The 18,189-nt window shown below is 30.8% G+C and overlaps 1 protein-coding gene across 1 annotated transcript; it reads left to right on the forward strand.

Annotated features, from left to right (window-relative positions):
- Nucleotides 1–5,789: 5,789 nt before the first annotated feature.
- Nucleotides 5,790–14,570, forward strand: LOC148271506 (uncharacterized). The gene is made up of 2 exons (XM_088241311.1): nt 5,790–6,879; nt 14,341–14,570. Exons 1-2 carry the CDS (start codon nt 6,594–6,596, stop codon nt 14,358–14,360), a joined length of 306 nt encoding a protein of 101 aa, XP_088097437.1. The 5' UTR covers nt 5,790–6,593; the 3' UTR covers nt 14,361–14,570.
- The last annotated feature ends 3,619 nt before the right edge of the window (nt 14,571–18,189 follow it).

Below are 18,189 nucleotides of genomic sequence, written 5' to 3' on the forward strand. Positions count from 1 at the left end.
TTTCCCAGAGCAAAGACAAGATTAGTACGCAAGTTACGGTGAGGTACATTAAGGTTTATCTGAACAAGGATATCATGGACATCTATACAGTTAGCCTTGTCAAGTTTACTCGGCGTCAGTGATCACTGCAGAGTAAGCATCTCTGTCCTGAACTTCTCGGAACAGGTCTTTGACTCTCCTTATTGTATGTCTTGCCATGGTGATTCCTGGGAAAAATATCTAAGTGGTTTCCTTTTGCCTTCTCTGAACTTTCTGTCGGAGCTACGTTCCCTGAGCTGGTTGTTTTTGGTTTGGAGGCGCCAGAAACTCTCATTTTATCCTCTCGTTATATGCTGTGATCGCACCATTATGGGTTTGCGACGTGGGCGCTAACGGGTTGGACTATTTAGTAGTGCTGCCGATGTTATGCAACTAGGCATTTCGCAGCATTTTACAGAACCACAAAATTTGTGTTTCAATTATTTTATTATGTTCATTTTGGTGAATTAATCTAACAGCAACTAAAGAATTTTTTTAAACAAACTAAACAATCAAATGTAACTGAACTCTTTTAACTAGAATCCTTAAAATTTATTTTAAAATTAGCCACTGATGTAATAAGAGTATTTTCACTTTTTTTTTTATTTTGCAAAAAAAGGAAAAAAAATTACGATGGGAACTGTACAGTTTTTTTTTTATGTCCACGCGTTAATTTTTCAGAGCGGTTTAAAAACCTATACCTTGAATTGGCGCCAAAACGACCATTCGGATGCCGTATGGGCTTGTGATGTCACGCGTTACGAACTTGACTGACCGTTCAAACAAAATTCATACGAATGTGTATAGCTTACGTGTTGTTTTTGTTGTAGTCGGTTGTTTTACCCTGTTTTAACAAATTAACGCGCATAAAATGTCTTAAGTTATAAGATACAAGTACTGTTTAGTTCCGATGTGCACAAACACTACGGTGAAGACGCCAAATAAAGCTTTTTTAGCCATTCCTAGTACCTACTGAAAAAATTATCGCATTTGAACGTTATGAAACGAGATGTTAAAAAAAACAAACCACCATACTTTTTTCCGTGGGTCTTGTTCAGTTCAAAATACTAAATTTAATGATGTAGACTGTAGACTATAAAAATTTACTAACGGTAGGTACTGAAATTAGCACTTATAAAGCTTGACAGGTACTACAATACCTTAATAGTTTATTCTTTGAACATTATTGTTTATATTTGTATTATATTTCTGTACTTATGTTACTAAGTTTAATTTGTAGAACTGTTGGTTTTCTAAATAAATAAAAAATAAAATTACTAAAAAATTGCTGTATGAAAACTTTCCTTATTTATTTGTGAAATTTATTGCATTTATAAAATGGCAACTGACCTTGGGATGCTGGACAGTCTTCACACTTGCAGGAATCTATTATTTCCTAGACTTTATCGCAAATCAACGTCACCGAGTACGCTTTGGTTCTAACTTTATGTTCTGGGGTGAAGTGACCTTTAACCATTCAAATATTACCCGTTTGTTTTACTTGAATGTAACCTATGGCATTGTCTCCGTAATTTTCCCTGGCTGATATATTTATAAGTAAAAGGCAATAACACGCACTCGAGCAACAGAGATGTTTACAAGAAATGGTATTTTATGGATTATGTTGTGTCAAAGTCACGTTACTTCCCTTTTGCATTAAATGTACGCAAAACAATACATTTATAGTACATGCAAATAATACAACTATTTAAATGAATACATTCTGGAAGCAAACATTATATATTTCCTTACCTTGCGGCCTTTACATTTCTATACTCAGAACTTAAAAAGTTTGTATTGGATGAGAAAAAAATACCCATCATGATTATATCTATTTTGGGCAAGTTATCGGATTTTCCTTGTAAAAAACCAATGTCAGTCGTAATGCTATAGATGTTTATAAATGAAAACAAAAAAAAGCAAAGGAAAAAACGAAATTTAACTATAAAAAACAAATAAAAAGCCACAAGCCGCCAGCGTCGGAGTATCTCAGTATAGGATTTGAGTGAACGTAGGATCCATAAGTCACGCGTGACGTCATCAACCTTTTGGCCAGTTACGGGCCGTTTTATTTATATCAAACTTTAAATAGTAAATTATAAATGAAAACATTCATATCAGATTTTTATAGTAAAATGCTCGCAATCGTAAAAATATTCTTTGAATACTGAATACATTAAAAATCATATCCCTAGTTTATGAAAATACCCTATTGTAGGCAAATAATTAAAACTTGAAAAAACTGTAGTAAACATGAACACAATACGAGAATATCACAAAAATATTATAAACAACCTTTTAAAACGAGAAAGGGACAATCGAGACTAATAAACCATTGACTGAAATTATACAATAAACTACCAGACAAAACTAAACAAAAGACTCAGACAACTTTTACAAAAGATGTTAAAAATATTATTATTAACAGTAGAATATGAATTTCAATAGTAGAAATATTTTGTCAAATGTATGTAACCCGTAAGGGTTTAAGAGGTTTGCCTGAATTATTATACCTACTTGATAACGCTTGATTTTTTTTAAAAGAAAAGTCAACTTAACTTTCAATGAACTGTAAATTTACTAACTACTGACAGGACGTCAGCTCTGTAAATGCATAGACAGCCATATTCACTTATTTTTTTCATCCTTCTCTTTTGTGATCTATCTTGATAAAACTCTCCGAGGAAGAAATCCAATATGAAATCAACAAATATTTTGGAATAATTAAAATGCTATCTATTGTATTCGAATAAAGTTTGAATGATTAAAATCAATTTAATGCACAATTTAGGAAGCGATATCGCGTAATCTCAACCTCAACTTTATTAAATTAAAAATAACATTGTATTTTTTTACAGTATTTTGTCAAATAGTAAAAGTATTATGCGTGACTTGACTGCTTATTTAGTTTTCAAAACGAGTTTAGTACCAAAGAGGCAGCCCTCACATCATATTTACATAATGCTTTTGAGAAGGTTAAAAACAACAATCGGAAATAAACCACTTTATCTTACACTACATATTATTTTCTCTTATTTGAACGTATTTTATCCACACGTTACGTTTTATGTGTAGACTATTATGTATGTGGAACATTTGTAAAATTTTAAAACATTTTTGTATGTAAAAACAAGAAATAGAATGTCGATTGGTTTAAATACCCTTTTCTTATAATTTTAATCGTTTTATTTCCACATACTAAAATTTTACATAATTGGAAACGGGGAACCTAATCTCTACCGCCTATGCAATTTGTTGCTACAAGATATGTTGGGATTTTAATAGTACATCGCCCTTGAGGTGATTTTCAAATAGCGCTAAGGAAGTTATGCAGAATAACAATAATATCATTGACATTTTTTCATAACCTACATTGTTATGGAATTTTAAATTTCAAAATTCGTCGATTGATTTTCCTGCAAAGTTCACTTTATGACGCCCTTTTACAATCGATAGAAAGTTAATAATGGATTTACATGTCAAAAAAGCACAAAAAAACTGATAAATACGTAATTTTGGTTAGTGAATTTAAGATTTTCGCAATAACGAAATCAGATAAAACACAACACTTAAATAAGTATGTTTTTTTTCTTTGCGTACATATACGGCATAAAATATTTATTGTTTTAAGGTAAAAAGAAAAAAAACAATACAAAAAATAAATAAAAAAACTAATTAATATTTGTGTTTCTTCATCAGGAGCATTAAAAAATTCTGAAAAATACACATGTGTAAAGGTTTTCATAGTAAAAAATGACAACAGAGCTGAATTAAAGTTACATATTTTAAAAACAGTCCGCTTTAAAATTGGTGACCTCAAGTTGCACAGAATTATTTTTGATAATAATTTAACTATCATCAGCATAATTCCCTTTCGGCACCTAAAGGTACATAGGGCACTGCATTGATACACCAATCGCAGTGTATCTTGATCATTCGTGTTATATGAAGGTAAGATGATCAGTCTTACGCTTCAAGTACCAGTTCAGAGACTTTAAAATATTATTGTTTACTTCTTTAAATAAATATTTCATGTCAACTACGTCGGTCGTCGAATCAACTATAAATATGATTAAATTTGTCCAAGAAAAATAAAACAGAAAAAATCTCAGTATTAATCTTTAATATATTATAAGAATAGGTAAGTTATGTTGAAATTGTATGTTTTACTACTGTATAGGCGACGACAGACAAGAATGCCTACGCTCACATAGTGACCGCAGTGTAAAATATGTGTTGGCGTAAGCATTCTTTTTTGGCGACGACTTTACATAAAACAACATTTCCTTTTGTCTTGTTTGGAATTTGCGAGAAAACACGTTCATTCACTTTTTTTCTACCTGAAAATTTCGTTCTTAAAAATGAAATTTCACAAAGGTTTTGCTTCTTAAATTAACGCTGTGAGTAAATTCGTCAATAAAATAAAATCGTTTCATTTTCTGTCACGTTTCTATTTTATAATACCTACTTTATTATTCTCCCAAAAAGTTTATTAACAGACGGATATCGTGTGTTTACTTTATATTTTATTGATATTATAACATAAGACGTTTTTAGGACTTTGGTAGAATATTTATTACTATATCTGATCGAATCGGGTTGTAGTCTCGTGGCTAGCGTCTCGGACTCACGGATCAAAATATCACTGTACACCAACTCGATTCCCATTTTCTTTTTTACAATTCGTTGCAAAGGGCCCTCAAAACCCAAATATTTGGGTTAATTGTAAGAACGCAAATATTTAATTTTTTTTATATGTATATATTTATGTATGATAATAATTCCTTTCATTTGATTGACTGATAAAATAAATGTGTTGCTCTGTTAAAAATAAAGTAACTACATTTAAGTTTATTAAGTAATTTTTTTTCCAAGTTGCTTTTATGATTTATTTCAACAATTTATATTCTTATAATAAAATAAATAAAACAACTTTGTTTTTAACCTCTAATTTCAAATTTAGTGGTTAAAAACAAAGTTGTTTTATTTATTTTATCATAATGAATAACCACAAAGTTAGTGCTTCAAATAAAATCTTTATATTTATATTCTTAATTACTTCAGCCATGTAAAAATCTGACGTTGCGTCGCCATTTTAGTTTTATCTGTTTTACCGTGTAACTGTGAAGCGCTGCTTTATCGACAACGCGGAACACTGTCAAATTCAAAATTTAAGGGAACACACTTTCTTTACATATGTTTATACATTGAGTATTATGTAGATGGCATGTAAAATTTAGGATTTAATGAAATGTCTATGCATATTAAATAAAAGCCACCTTATCTATTAAGATAATAGGTACCGATGGTATAATTTTAACAAATCAGTTATAATAAAGGAGACTCCTAGCAAAAAATAAACTCAATAAGGTTATTTCATTTAAATTATTTATTGACAATTCTTGATGGAATTCCATTGTAATGATGTAATAACTTATATTGACATAAAAGTTATTAGTTTTAAAAAAACTTGGTACACTTCCAGTTATTTGTTTTGACCAATTATTAGCCCCCTTAGTTAGACCCTGTACATTGTAATAAAACAATAAATATTTTTCATATATTGGAATATTCTCTTAAAGTACATCGCCAACACATGTTTCAATCATTTGTCTCACTCTGTTCCATTACAATATTGCGTATTGTATCTTTTTCAACTTAATTTTTAAATGTACAAACACTTAAGATAATATTTAGTTTTATATAAATTATCCATACACCAGTCTGAAGATGCCCATTAGAGGGTGAAAGTGCTAATTGGTCAAAATAAATAAGTGGGAGTGTACAAAGTATTTTTTAAATTAATAACTTGTACGTAAATATAAGTTATTACATCATTTCAATAAGGTTATACTGAATTTCAGTTAGTTGACTAATAATTTTTTTTTTAATAAATGTTATTGACAAGCATTTGAATATACGTGTACGTAGAAATATATAATTTCATATTAAACTTTAAATGCTTTATTATTCTGATGAATTAACTTTTGTTATTGCAGATAAACTTTGAAAAATTCTGGAAATGATCCAGAATAGACAGTGAATCTAGTCTTGTGTTACTAATGAATCAAAACAGTTTAAAAATACTACACGGATCGATGATTCCTCTTTGAACTCAAAGATGTGAACTGAAATGTGGAACATCCAACGTGACCAGGGTATAAAAATGCATTTACTGCAAGCTAACGAACGGGTATCGATTTATTCATCAACACCACACCTACATTCGAACAACACATTAAAACCCGGTAACAGAGTACAGAGAGCCCAGTGTGATAACTACGCAATGTAAAAAATAAACAAAATCTATTCAATTATTAAAAATGTGATATTACTCTCATGAAAACGCGTAAATAAGCACTAGATTAGAAAAATTAAATACAGGTTAGTAAATCAACATATCAAGCGCGTTAAGTATCGCATAAAAATTGCAATAGGTGCACTTTATATCAGGCTATTGTAGCAATATGTAAATCAACCATCAGGGTCATTAAGTATGTATGTACGTACATAAAACGGTGTTGCGGGCATAAAAATGCCAGTGAGTGACAAAAGAGAATTTGTGTACTAGCATCATGGACAGCGACCAGAGTACCGCCAGCAGCCAAAAGTCAAGTCGGCAAAACAGTGTTGACAAGTCGAGTCGGCAGAACTCGGTGGACAGCGACTCCGGGGCCAGTTCCAGCATGATGCCAGTCCAAGCCAGGGTGAAGGACTTGGTGCACAAGTGTCACAGTGACCCCGGGGGAGGGGTGGCCGTGGGGGGAGGCGGCCCTCCCCCTCGCCCCGCCCGCCATCGCTCCACGGGCGGTAGTGCGAGGCGCTGTGTGCTCACCCTCGATGGCTATTCTTACGTCATAGGTGAGTACATAATTTAATAGTCAATCCTAGCACGATCTTCTTCACAAAGCCAAAGTTTCCGACTTCATATGCGGTAAGTCCAATGTCTATTTACATGTATATAATAATTTTGCCTTGCGCCTCTAGAGGCGCAAGGCAAAATCTAGATATATATTTTTTTTGTTACACATTACAAAATTAATTAAAACTCAAGAATATTGTAAGGATTTCCAATTTTGGGGAAAATATAAACGGGTTTAAACTTCTAGGATATTTTAAAATATTAATAAAAATTACAATACTTTTTAAATATTATCGGTGTAGAAGTTCAAACATAAGATGGAATGGAGAAAAAGCATGTTAATTAATCATCAATGTTTTGAGTATGTGCAAATGTTTGTAGACAGGCAGGATTTCCACCCTAGGGAATTTTTTGGATCTAAATTTGTTCTTTACCAAAGTCAACATATGGAAAGGTTGAGGAAATGTGGATGTTCAATTATAGGCAGAATGGTAAATGCTACACAGTGTGTAATGTGACCACTCAAACTAGTCAATGAATGCTTATAAACCCTGTAAATGCTAGACTTTAATATTTCCTTCTCTCTCTGTTGTAAAGTTATCATTTAAAATTTAAACCAGCAAATGACAGTTAAAAGTTTTGAAAACGCCCAGAGTTCCAAATAATGCTTCTCAAAGATTTTTTTCGTCTCTGTTACGATGTAATAAATAAATTTATTTTTTTAATGATACATATTATGTTAAAAAAATAGTTCATTTAAAAAAAACATAATAACATAATACGCAGGTACATATTTTTACTGCCACCACTGTCAAATTCATGGATTGTTTTCAGTTTCCAATGATTTCACTTTTTAAAATTTAAAATATTAATATTTTTACGCATACAACTACTTCCTGACTTTTCTATGTCTACCGGTTTCGAGCCGTATCTGTCTCGTCGGGACACTACTTACACTACATACAAATACACCTGCATCATAGCAGCTACATGTCAGCACGTTGGTTTTGTACTTGTGTGCAACAACTGTGGTGAAAGTGCATAGTGGGATTTGCATGTGAAGTTCAGTACCCGGCAGAAAATAAAGTACATCGGGTTTAAGAAAGAAACTGCCGACTTTGTACGCCGTCTCTATCGCACGAGTCCAGTATGTCTGAATGACAAAGACGACGCTCTACAATGCCGATTAGGCCAACAGCCTCTTTCTTAAGCTCGATGTTTTTTATTAATGGCGGCTATTGGAGTTAGTGTCCTCACGAAAAGACTAGTACGTCTCGAAACCGTAGACATATAGAAGTCGGTAAGTGGTTATAAATAAATATTTACTGACATTTATTAGAGTTTCATCTAATAACGGTATATTATTAAATATAAAAAATTATCGATTTAAGAAATAGATTGGAAAAATTGAATAGGCTCATTTAAAAGAAGATAGTTTTAATTAGTAAAAATATGTTTCGAAAGAAAAATAGTGTATTTGCTAGCGAAAATAACATTATATTTACCATATATCTTATAATGATATCTAAAATTGTAAAATATAAAAAAATTAAAAAGTGATTGTTAGATAATCATATATCATAATCAATGCAATGCATTTATAATTAACCATTTTTTTGGTTTTTATGTTATTGTTTTTTATTATAGAATACTTTAAAAGAAAAAAAATCTCCATCTTAACAAAGGCTGAGCCATGTGAGATGAAGACTGTCCTAACCAGAAGACGCTCAATATGCATTTTCTAATTCACTCGTTTGTATAGATTCGCTGGTATTAAATATGTATATTTATTTGGGCAATTAACTGAAAAAATAAATGAATCCGTAATCCTTCCGAAGGTCCTTGATATATTTCTGATATAAATATATTATGGATTGTATTTCTTGCGTACTTTTTCATATAAGATTTCATTTGGTAACAAGTCACATTTGACTTTCTACGACGTTGGATTTTAAAGACATCTCATAGTAAATAGTAATTTGTTTTGCTTATCATCATCATGATCATTTCCTTTTCCGCACCCGATGGTGCTTAGGCCACTGCATCAGTATACCAAATGCAACGTGGCTCGATCATTTGTTACATACAAGTAAGGCATCTGTGGTGTAATGGCTGTGAGGCTAGATTTAAGCAAGAATGGTTTCGGGTTCGATTTCCGAGGAGAACACAAAAAATAATGTTATTTTCCTCAAGCCTGGGTGTTCTTTGCTGTAATGCATCATTGTAATTGGGCTTCTTGGACCTGTGATGTTAAAAAAGAGAAAATAATGTTTATTTATCTTACGCTTCAAGTGCCAATCTAGGGAAAATTAAATGCTGACAGGCGCCGTGTAGCAGTTGGTTGGACAGCCAACTGTAAAACTAACGTCACGGGTTCAATTCTCTCCCGTTGCAAAAAGTAGATGCAAAAATATTTTTTTCTCAATTAGTTTGGGTGTTGTGGTGTATTTTTCATTACCTCCTTCCATATTCCTTCTATTCCACCTGCTGACAAGGCTTAATATAAAGGCTTAGCGGTTTATTCCTTTAAGAATAAAAAAAGATTATTTATTGATTTTTTAGATTAAAGTCTTTTATACGTTTTCAAAAATGTGATAACTTTTCAACCAAATGAGATAATTCCAATCTATAAATTACTTTTAATCTTAAATAATTATTATTTTGATAGTTAAAGTACATATTAAAATAGCGTATGTGACTACAGATATTTTTCACATTAAAACAAAGTGATTTTTATTTTAACTTAAAAAACATTTTTATGACTAATGTGGACTTCGGTGTTTTATTCACTTATAAAATAGCTTATTTCTATATTTTTAACATTAAAACAACAAAAAGTTGACTCCCGTGTTTTATCCTCAAAGGTACAGATTTTTCTTGAAATGTTTGACTACAAAGTTAATTCTTTAAATATTAAAAATATTCTTCGTTTTTGTTAAGAACCTTATTTAAGTTATTTAATTTTTTGTGCGGTTAAATCCTTTAAGCTTTCGATGAACCATTCACTAAAAAATGTTTTAAATCTGAGATAATGCTTTTATTATAATTCTATAAGTAGGCGTTAGAGTCTGAAATTATATTTGTGCTCGGAATAATTTATATCAAGGGAGTGTTATAATTAAACGTGATAATGCATAAAACATTCAACCCAAAACCCAATACTTGAATCAAAAAAGGCCAAAAATATTAGTTTATTTTTGCCAATATTCTAACAATTTTTTTTTTGTAATAATTTCAAATGTGAATATAATTGTATACTTTGTAAAAAAAAACAAAGATATTCAGCTTCAGTGCCGAAATATGAGGTTTTTTGGCAAAAAATAATAGTTCATATAATCTACTCGTTGTATTTATAAATAAATAAAATTCAATTAATTGCTTATATTTAGTATAAAACAGGAAGTTTACAAAAACAATTTAAAATTGCAACGAAATTAGGGGTGTAAAAATACCTATTCTAATGTATGTGCTGCATGTATGTGCATACATAAATGAATATACAATAATAATAGAGATGTGAATATACACTTTATATATATTTTTTTAATTAATGTAATCACACTTTTTTTTTTTTTTTTGGTATGTGTATTTTTGTGCATACACGCTACAACACGCTAGTGAATGCTTTCTCATTTAATAAGATATATACAAGAATCAAAATGGTACCAATGTCGATATTCGCTAATGAGCGGAATGGGGAATGTTGTAAAAAAACGTAAAGTGGCCACTCAACCCAGCCAATGACAGGTCATAAGCCCTGTAAACGCTCGAATATCGATAATCCTGAATTTGAAAAAAATTCTACCTCATCTCTGTAGGAATATTGATAAAAAAACACACTTTTTTTTATAATCATCTACTTTGATATATTTAGCGAATTTTAAAACTGTAACTTTCCAGAATAGAAACTAGCTCTTTTACTTGGAGAGTGATTAACACCGTTATAATTATTTAGTAATTGGAAATAATATAATTTCGAATATTCATGAAAATAAAAATTACACCATATAAAAAAAAAACATAAAATAATAATACAATTATACTAATTAAAATGGAATACTGTTTTTACTCGGGTTCAACAAAATTCTTTCAATTTACTTTGAATTTAATTAGTGATTAAAATATTTAAATAGTTTCATGTGTTTAACAATTTTAAAAATACTAAAATACAGTAATAAAACATATAATGGTTCTCAAATGTTTATAATAAAATATGAAATGAAATAATTTGAAACAAAACACAAATAAAAAACTTAATAAAAAAAAATTGTGAATGTAACTAAACACTCTAGACATCTAATAATCCTAATTAAAAAAACTGAAACTTGATATTTGTTTCAATGTTTTAATAATAATGTCATAGTGCCTGCAAAGTTAAAAATAAATACATGAATTTATTAAATACAAAGACAGTTTATAGCGACAAAACTTGGACAACCCATGATTGTGAGCTATCTTCACTCTAGAAAATCCGTGTTGAGTCAGTCCACTTCTGGGTGCGTATTCTGAAGTTAAAATGGATCTTCAATTTTATCTACAAAGTAAAATGAAGTATTCTGTATGAAAAATAGAATGTGTTTTCAATTTTTTTTCTGAACGTGTTGAATTACCGGTTGCCGACAAACATACTTAGAGTTTTCACACAAATATACACACTTTCGTACATAAATATTAATATTAGTTTATACCGTCTCAGTATGTACCTATGAAGATAGCCATTCATAATCGCGACCCTGATGCATTTCTAAACATATGCAACTCTTTTGTATAGTTGCAACTTACGACAGCTTGCCCACCACGTATTCTAGGTGTATCACTTGGGGTTCCCAACTCAATCGACTAAAAATTTAGGAGGTAAAAACTCACAAAAATCAAATTTATTGTTTTTTTTTAATACGTAGATTACGGTGACAATAATAAAGAAAGACAATATCATAACTAGGTATGTTTTCTTAAACTCTGCTTTTTTGTTGTGGGCAGAATCCAATGCCCTTCGATTGGCCACAATAACATCATCAAAATCCTTTTTATATATTTTAATAAGTTCTCATCTGTATTTCCCATTTTACGTGAACTTAAATGACAAAATTTACGTTGACGTTTGCGATTGGGATTGGTGAACAAATGCGGAAATATTTTTCTTAAAAACTACTTTGCATCGATATTTTTTTTTAAATAAAACCAACGCAAGTCTGTCTGCCTCTTTTGTTTTGCTCGCCATAACTTCACAAACTTCAAGTCATAATCAACACCGTATCTGAGGACTTTTGAGTGTATGCAGTGGTTGAGAGTTTCGATGAATATGTGTTGAACATGGTTAAATGTAACTCTCTCGCAAATGCCTCCCCGAGAATGTGCGAAAAAGATAACTGCTTGTTGGACTGATTATGCCGGACTAATATCAACACAATTGACGTATCGCTGTCCCGTCTTTCGCACCCTAAAACTAAACTGATTTGGTAGTTTTTTTTTTTTTTAAATATCAAAATGTAATTTTCTGTGTCGGTTCTTTTTGCGTTTTCTTAAAAATGGTTATCGTATTTTTTACCGTACGCCTGAGAATGGCAGATAAAACTGGACGCTTTTAAGGGTTTTCGCGTGGTCCTAGTTCCCATTGTAAAGAATTTAGTTCTCATAATAAAAAAAAACGTGGAGACCCGCCCATGGTAAATATCTGTAGTGTGTAAAAAAAATATTACCCTAGTGCCATAACCCAGGATGAATATAAGGGATTTTTTTGTACGAAAAAAAGTCAGCTAGCTTATATGCGTAAGAGTCGGCGCTAGAACTCCATTGTGAACTGCTAATTTTTTTCCACGGTAGATTTTACACCGTTCACCCTGTTTCCGGCACTCAGCCTCCTTTCAATATCTTTCCCAGTATTTCCACCCCTAGTAAACATACTTCCCAGGTAAACAAATTCTTCTACCTGATTCAGAATATCTCCATTTACACTAATCTCATATTTAGTTATGCTTTATCCCTTTTTAAAAACCATTGCTTCCGATCTATCGACATTGATTAGCAAATCGCTTTACTTGGATAAATATTTAGCATTATTCATTATTGACCTCTCGCGAAAAAAATAAATGCGCCTAGGACTTGATCCATTATTGGCTGGTTTTAACGACCATTTTATGCAATGTGTAACATTCTCGGATTTCCATACTTGAACATCCAAATTTTTCATATTCTTCCATGGATTATGTTGACCTTTGTGACGTAAAATACCTTAAACTTGGTAGGATTCCATAGAATTATTTAGTTTTTTAAGAAACGCCTAAAAAATTCATTTTGTTTTTCTTTCTAACGAGGTTTTCAACCTTTGTTGAAATGTCAATAAATCTTACGTCCTTGTGGTTCAATATTGTAAATTTTCCATTTTAAGCTTTCCAGATTTGAATTTTGAATATTAAACTTCTTTCGCATGGTATTTTGGGCGCTTTCTGCGTAACTTCGTTCACTTTACATTATATTTCAGTAAAATATTTTCCGCAACAAAGATCATGGGGTTATTTTGTGTGTATGCCATGTCATCCCTAAAGGATTACCGACGGCGTAACTAATAAAATCTTTTTAATATTATTTCAGTTAAGCAACAGTTCTTCGGGTTTCTGCAACAAGTTGATAACTAGCACTTTACTATTTGTGATATATTGCACTTTTAAAGTAAAAACCTCATCCCGTATCAACAATTTAAATAAAATAGCTAGTTGGATGTTATGAAATATTTTTTTAAACAAAAATGTGTTATGCTAGTTGTGAAGAGATTTAATTTTGAATTTTTTTTGTTACTTACTTGTTCCAGAAACCCGATGAGCCAGGGGTTTCTATTCATTAATAGATTTACAGTTTAATGTCATGTTATTAATTAACTTTTAGTTTATTTAAAATAAATAGGTAATTTAACTATAAGAGCAGAGATAGAGAATATTTTAGAGAAGGAAATATAGAAGGGCGCTACACATTGTGTAGCGTTCACCATTCTGCTTATATTTGAACACATATATATTCCTTCAATTCTTCCATCTGTTGAAATTTATGAAGTTGAAGAGCTGAAACCTTTATTGATATGGGTGAGATCCATCTAATTAATAAATAGCTAAAAATATTTTTATATTTTCAAATAATGGCGACATATTTTTTAAGGTTACGTATGAAAACATTTCTCCACAATATCTATATTGATTTTGAAAATACAATTTATTATTCTAAATCCATTTAAAATATTTTTATTAGTATTCGTGGTTTGTGATATTTTCCTTATATGAACTATTGTCAAATGAATTTTTAGACTTGGTTTTTCTTCTTATTGCTAGTTCTATTCTTTTTTTCTCTGGATTTTATACAATACGCCATTGTATTTTAAAAGGTTAATATTATTTTGATTTTCAACTCTTCAATACTAAAATTTAGTTATTAACATTAAATTATACTAATATTTTTTTTTTTTTTTTCAGGTAAGGACTTCTCATACTAAAGCTGTCGATATGGAAATTAAAAAAAGTAAGTTATTATAACTCAGAATTCAATCGTAAAAAATACCTCTATAGTCCCATTAGGGTTTAATTTTGTGGCATTTAGGTAAGGAGGTACATATCATCAAAATTGAGAAAATTAGTTAAGTATGCCGTTTTACTCTAAAAGGTTGAAGAAGGTTGGGTGAAGAAATAAAAAATTGGAAAAAAAACATTAATTTCAATATTGCATAAATAAAATTGGTTTAAGTCGTATATTTGGAAAGTACTGTTTGGTAACTTGTATTAGAACTCCCTTTATTACTATGGAAAAAATAGAATCAGATGAAACACAATATGATGAATAGTACCGCTTTACTTGTTTCTTAATTACGTTTACCTGTTTAAAGTGTAATGTTAAATAATTAAATGTTTAATAATTAGATCAGTTGGAGATTTTCAATGGCTCGTCTGCACAATCACCTAATAGTGACTTGTACCTCTTTACCTAAATGACACATAATTATTATCGGTTGTGCAAGCTTTTAATATTTTGCTTTTTGATATTAAAATGGTTGATAAACAATATATTGAAAAATGTAGGTACATTATTATGTTTTTACTTCTCGGTAAAAATTTAATTATCCTTTTTTCTTCATGCGCTCATTTTCCGTTTTGTAGAATCCGCGGCTTAATGATAATGTGGAGGTATTTTATTATACTCACTAGATGGAAGCTATTTGGCGGCCTCCGTGGTGTAGTAGTCAAGACGCTTGACTCACGCACGGAAGGTTCCGGGTTCGATTCCCGGTGAGAACACAAAAAATTAAAATGTGATTTTTCTTAAGCCTGGGTGCTCTGTGATGTAATTCACCACTGTAATTAGGCCTCCTGGCCTGTTGTGGTGCAAAAAAAATGTTTAAAAAAATGTAATGTATTTGTTAGTTCATGTAAAACATATGATTGAATGGATTTAACCTCAAGGAATAAATAAATAAAATATTTTAACTTAATTACAATTTTTGGTAAATTATACACGAAAATACAGAGATTAAACTCAGAATACATTAAAGTGAATTTGAATACTGGTAAAGACAAAGAAAGGCGAGTGACGTGTTACGCGCCCTTATATAGGTTCATTGGACATTGCGGCCATAAACAACAACACATCCTCGTCTCTCACTCTCTGGTCCCCACAATAAGATACTTGCTTCGTATTTAAGAATTATTATTTTTGAGTATTTTGTGCGCAGAATGTTGTTATTTTGGTGAATTCATCGAAATCGGAAATATGTGTGGTAGGGAGATAAAAATCAACATAATTCTATCACGGAAATGATTTATTGCTAATAAAACTTCATTATTGGGGGAAAAGTTTCAACAAATTTCCCGCCTCTCAACTCACAACTGATCCACGTGTTGACTTTGAAGTGTGTGAAGAAGCGTAAAACTTCTGGATTATAATTTATTTCGATTATTATCGGGACAGTTTGAGAAATGATAAAGTTTGGATCGTAAATTGTATAAACCCACATTCCAATATTTTCCATAATGCTGTATATACCTATAAATTCTATACTTGTGCCAAAATCATATTTACATGCAGGGGATAACAATCCTTCTCGCGATGAAATCATTTATCAAATGAGAAAGTTCGGTGGTTTTTAAATATATTTTTTATTTGTTAACATACTATTAAACTACGCCGAAAATGTTTTTTATTTTTTATTTTTTCGTTTGTTATTATAATCAGCATTATAACTTTTCCAAGTTTTGTATTTCTGAAATTACTTCGCATGTGCCGTTAGAGGTTCTATTCCGCCTATTCTTAGTCAGTTCTGCCGATTGGTCTGTTCATGGTAAGTAAACTGGTCATTTTTCACAGCTCTTTAATGGACGGTTGATTCACATAAACTAGTGACATCGTTCAAAGTAGTTCGTTTTTATTATTTTTTTCGGACAGTTTCGAAAAAAATTTCTTTACAATTTAATGCTTTATTTTCACCGCGCGCAAGAAAACATTTTTTGGATCCAATTCCCCGTAGAGGCGAAGTTTTTTATTAAAGAAACTATTTACACACAGCATCTTTCAAATAACTTTTCTCCTACTATAAGATAATAATCATAAACAAACTCTTAAACAAATGTGTGCACGTTCATGTCGAATTATATTGCCTTTTTTTTACTATTTTTTGCTAGTATATACATGTTTAAAATAAAGTATTTTAATTTGTATGTGAGAATTCGTGCTGGAATTTTTTCATTATAATTTATTATATAAATTAAAGACCCACAAAACCCAACCCTCATAAACTCCCACATCATAAACCCACAAATTTGAATATCCAGTGAGTAGCTTTATCATTTTCATTTAGTCTGGAAAATAAATTTAAAAACTTACGCAACTCAATAAATAATCAGTATCAATTTACATAATATTAATAATAGTGAAATAATTCAATTATTTCTGCCAACGCACTTTTTATTCTTAGTTTCTGGATTTAAAGCCCAAAACAGAAACTAGCCGGCCGCTGACGCCAGGTATTTTATGTACTTACTTACACAACCCCACATTGCACAATACACTTGTTTTATTTACAATTTAAACCAACGTACTTCCAGCTCAAAGTATTTATCAGAACTGACCAATTAATAAATATAGCCTTAGAATTATTTCGGAGTTCTGCCGCCGGCACACGAATTTCTATGGAGACGGGCGACTGCATTTAAGCCAGGTTGTTTGATTATTAGTAAAAGTATAAAATTAAATGTATCTTATGGCTAAAGTTTTGAAAAATAATATTTCATACAAAAAATTCTGTTTTAAAATAAGGAAATATAAATATTTTTTTTACATTTTAAAAATAATAGAGGTCTATGAAATACTCTAAAGTAAAAAAAAAATTTTTACTCATAAGTAGCATAAAAATATTTTTAAATTTGTAATTTTGAATTCCCGCAAAAAACGGTCATTCCATTGGCCACGCCCCTAACACGTCACAAGTCATGTTTATTTCTTCCTAACCATTCAAATTTTTTAAGAACATTGTCACAAATCTTGACTCACAACTGTCAAGGCCAAACATGTCGCGTTTTTCTAGTGACGTATTAAAAAAAAACTTATAAATGAAAACATTTCTCCACAATATCCATATTGATTTTGAAAATACAATTAATTATTCCAAATCCATTTTATGTATTTTTATCGGTATTTGTAGTATGTGTTACTTCTTTATAATTTCTATTGTTTTTCATATTTAACTATTTTTCATGATCAAATAACCCAGCGTTAGAGTACTATATAACTTGCACATTTTTTTTTTACATTTTTTTTTTTTTTTTGCACCACAACAGGCCAGGAAGGCTAATTACAGTGGTGAATTACATCACAGAGCACCCAGGCTTGAGAAAAATCACATTTTTAATTTTTGTGTTCTCACCGGGAATCGAACCCGGAACCTTCCGTGCGTGAGTCAAGCATCTTGATCACTACACCACGGAGGCCGCCAAACTTAGTTTATCTGGTATTAGAAATGTTTTTTTTAATGACTGTAACAGGCGAACGGAGCATGACAGAAAAGGTATTTTTGCGTGTTTTTACGTAAGTTTCTGCATTTATTTCTAATGAGATATTAAAAGAATAATTAGAGACTTCAACCACTGCACTGTTAAACTTAAATATTTACCTAACTATTCATATTGAATCAACAGTTCAATCATCAGTAAAATTGTTTCCGTTGAAATGACGCGATGTGGTGTTTCTAATATCTGGCCCTTAAGTGTAACTCGTATTTTACTTCTATAATAAAGTAAAGTATCGATAGACAGTTATAAATTTTACATATTAAATTA

The sequence above is a fragment of the Micrasema longulum genome, unplaced genomic scaffold, assembly GCF_059751315.1.
Source record: "Micrasema longulum isolate JH-2025_06_02 unplaced genomic scaffold, ASM5975131v1 h1tg002829l, whole genome shotgun sequence".
Taxonomy (NCBI): domain Eukaryota; kingdom Metazoa; phylum Arthropoda; class Insecta; order Trichoptera; family Brachycentridae; genus Micrasema; species Micrasema longulum.

Coding starts and splice junctions, on each gene's coding strand:
- LOC148271506 (XM_088241311.1), top strand. CDS start 6,594: ATGGACAGCGACCAGAGTACCGCCAGCAGCCAAAAGTCAAGTCGGCAA. Junction 6,880..14,340: donor TGGCTATTCTTACGTCATAG/GTGAGTACATAA, acceptor TTTTTTTTTCAG/GTAAGGACTTCTCATACTAA.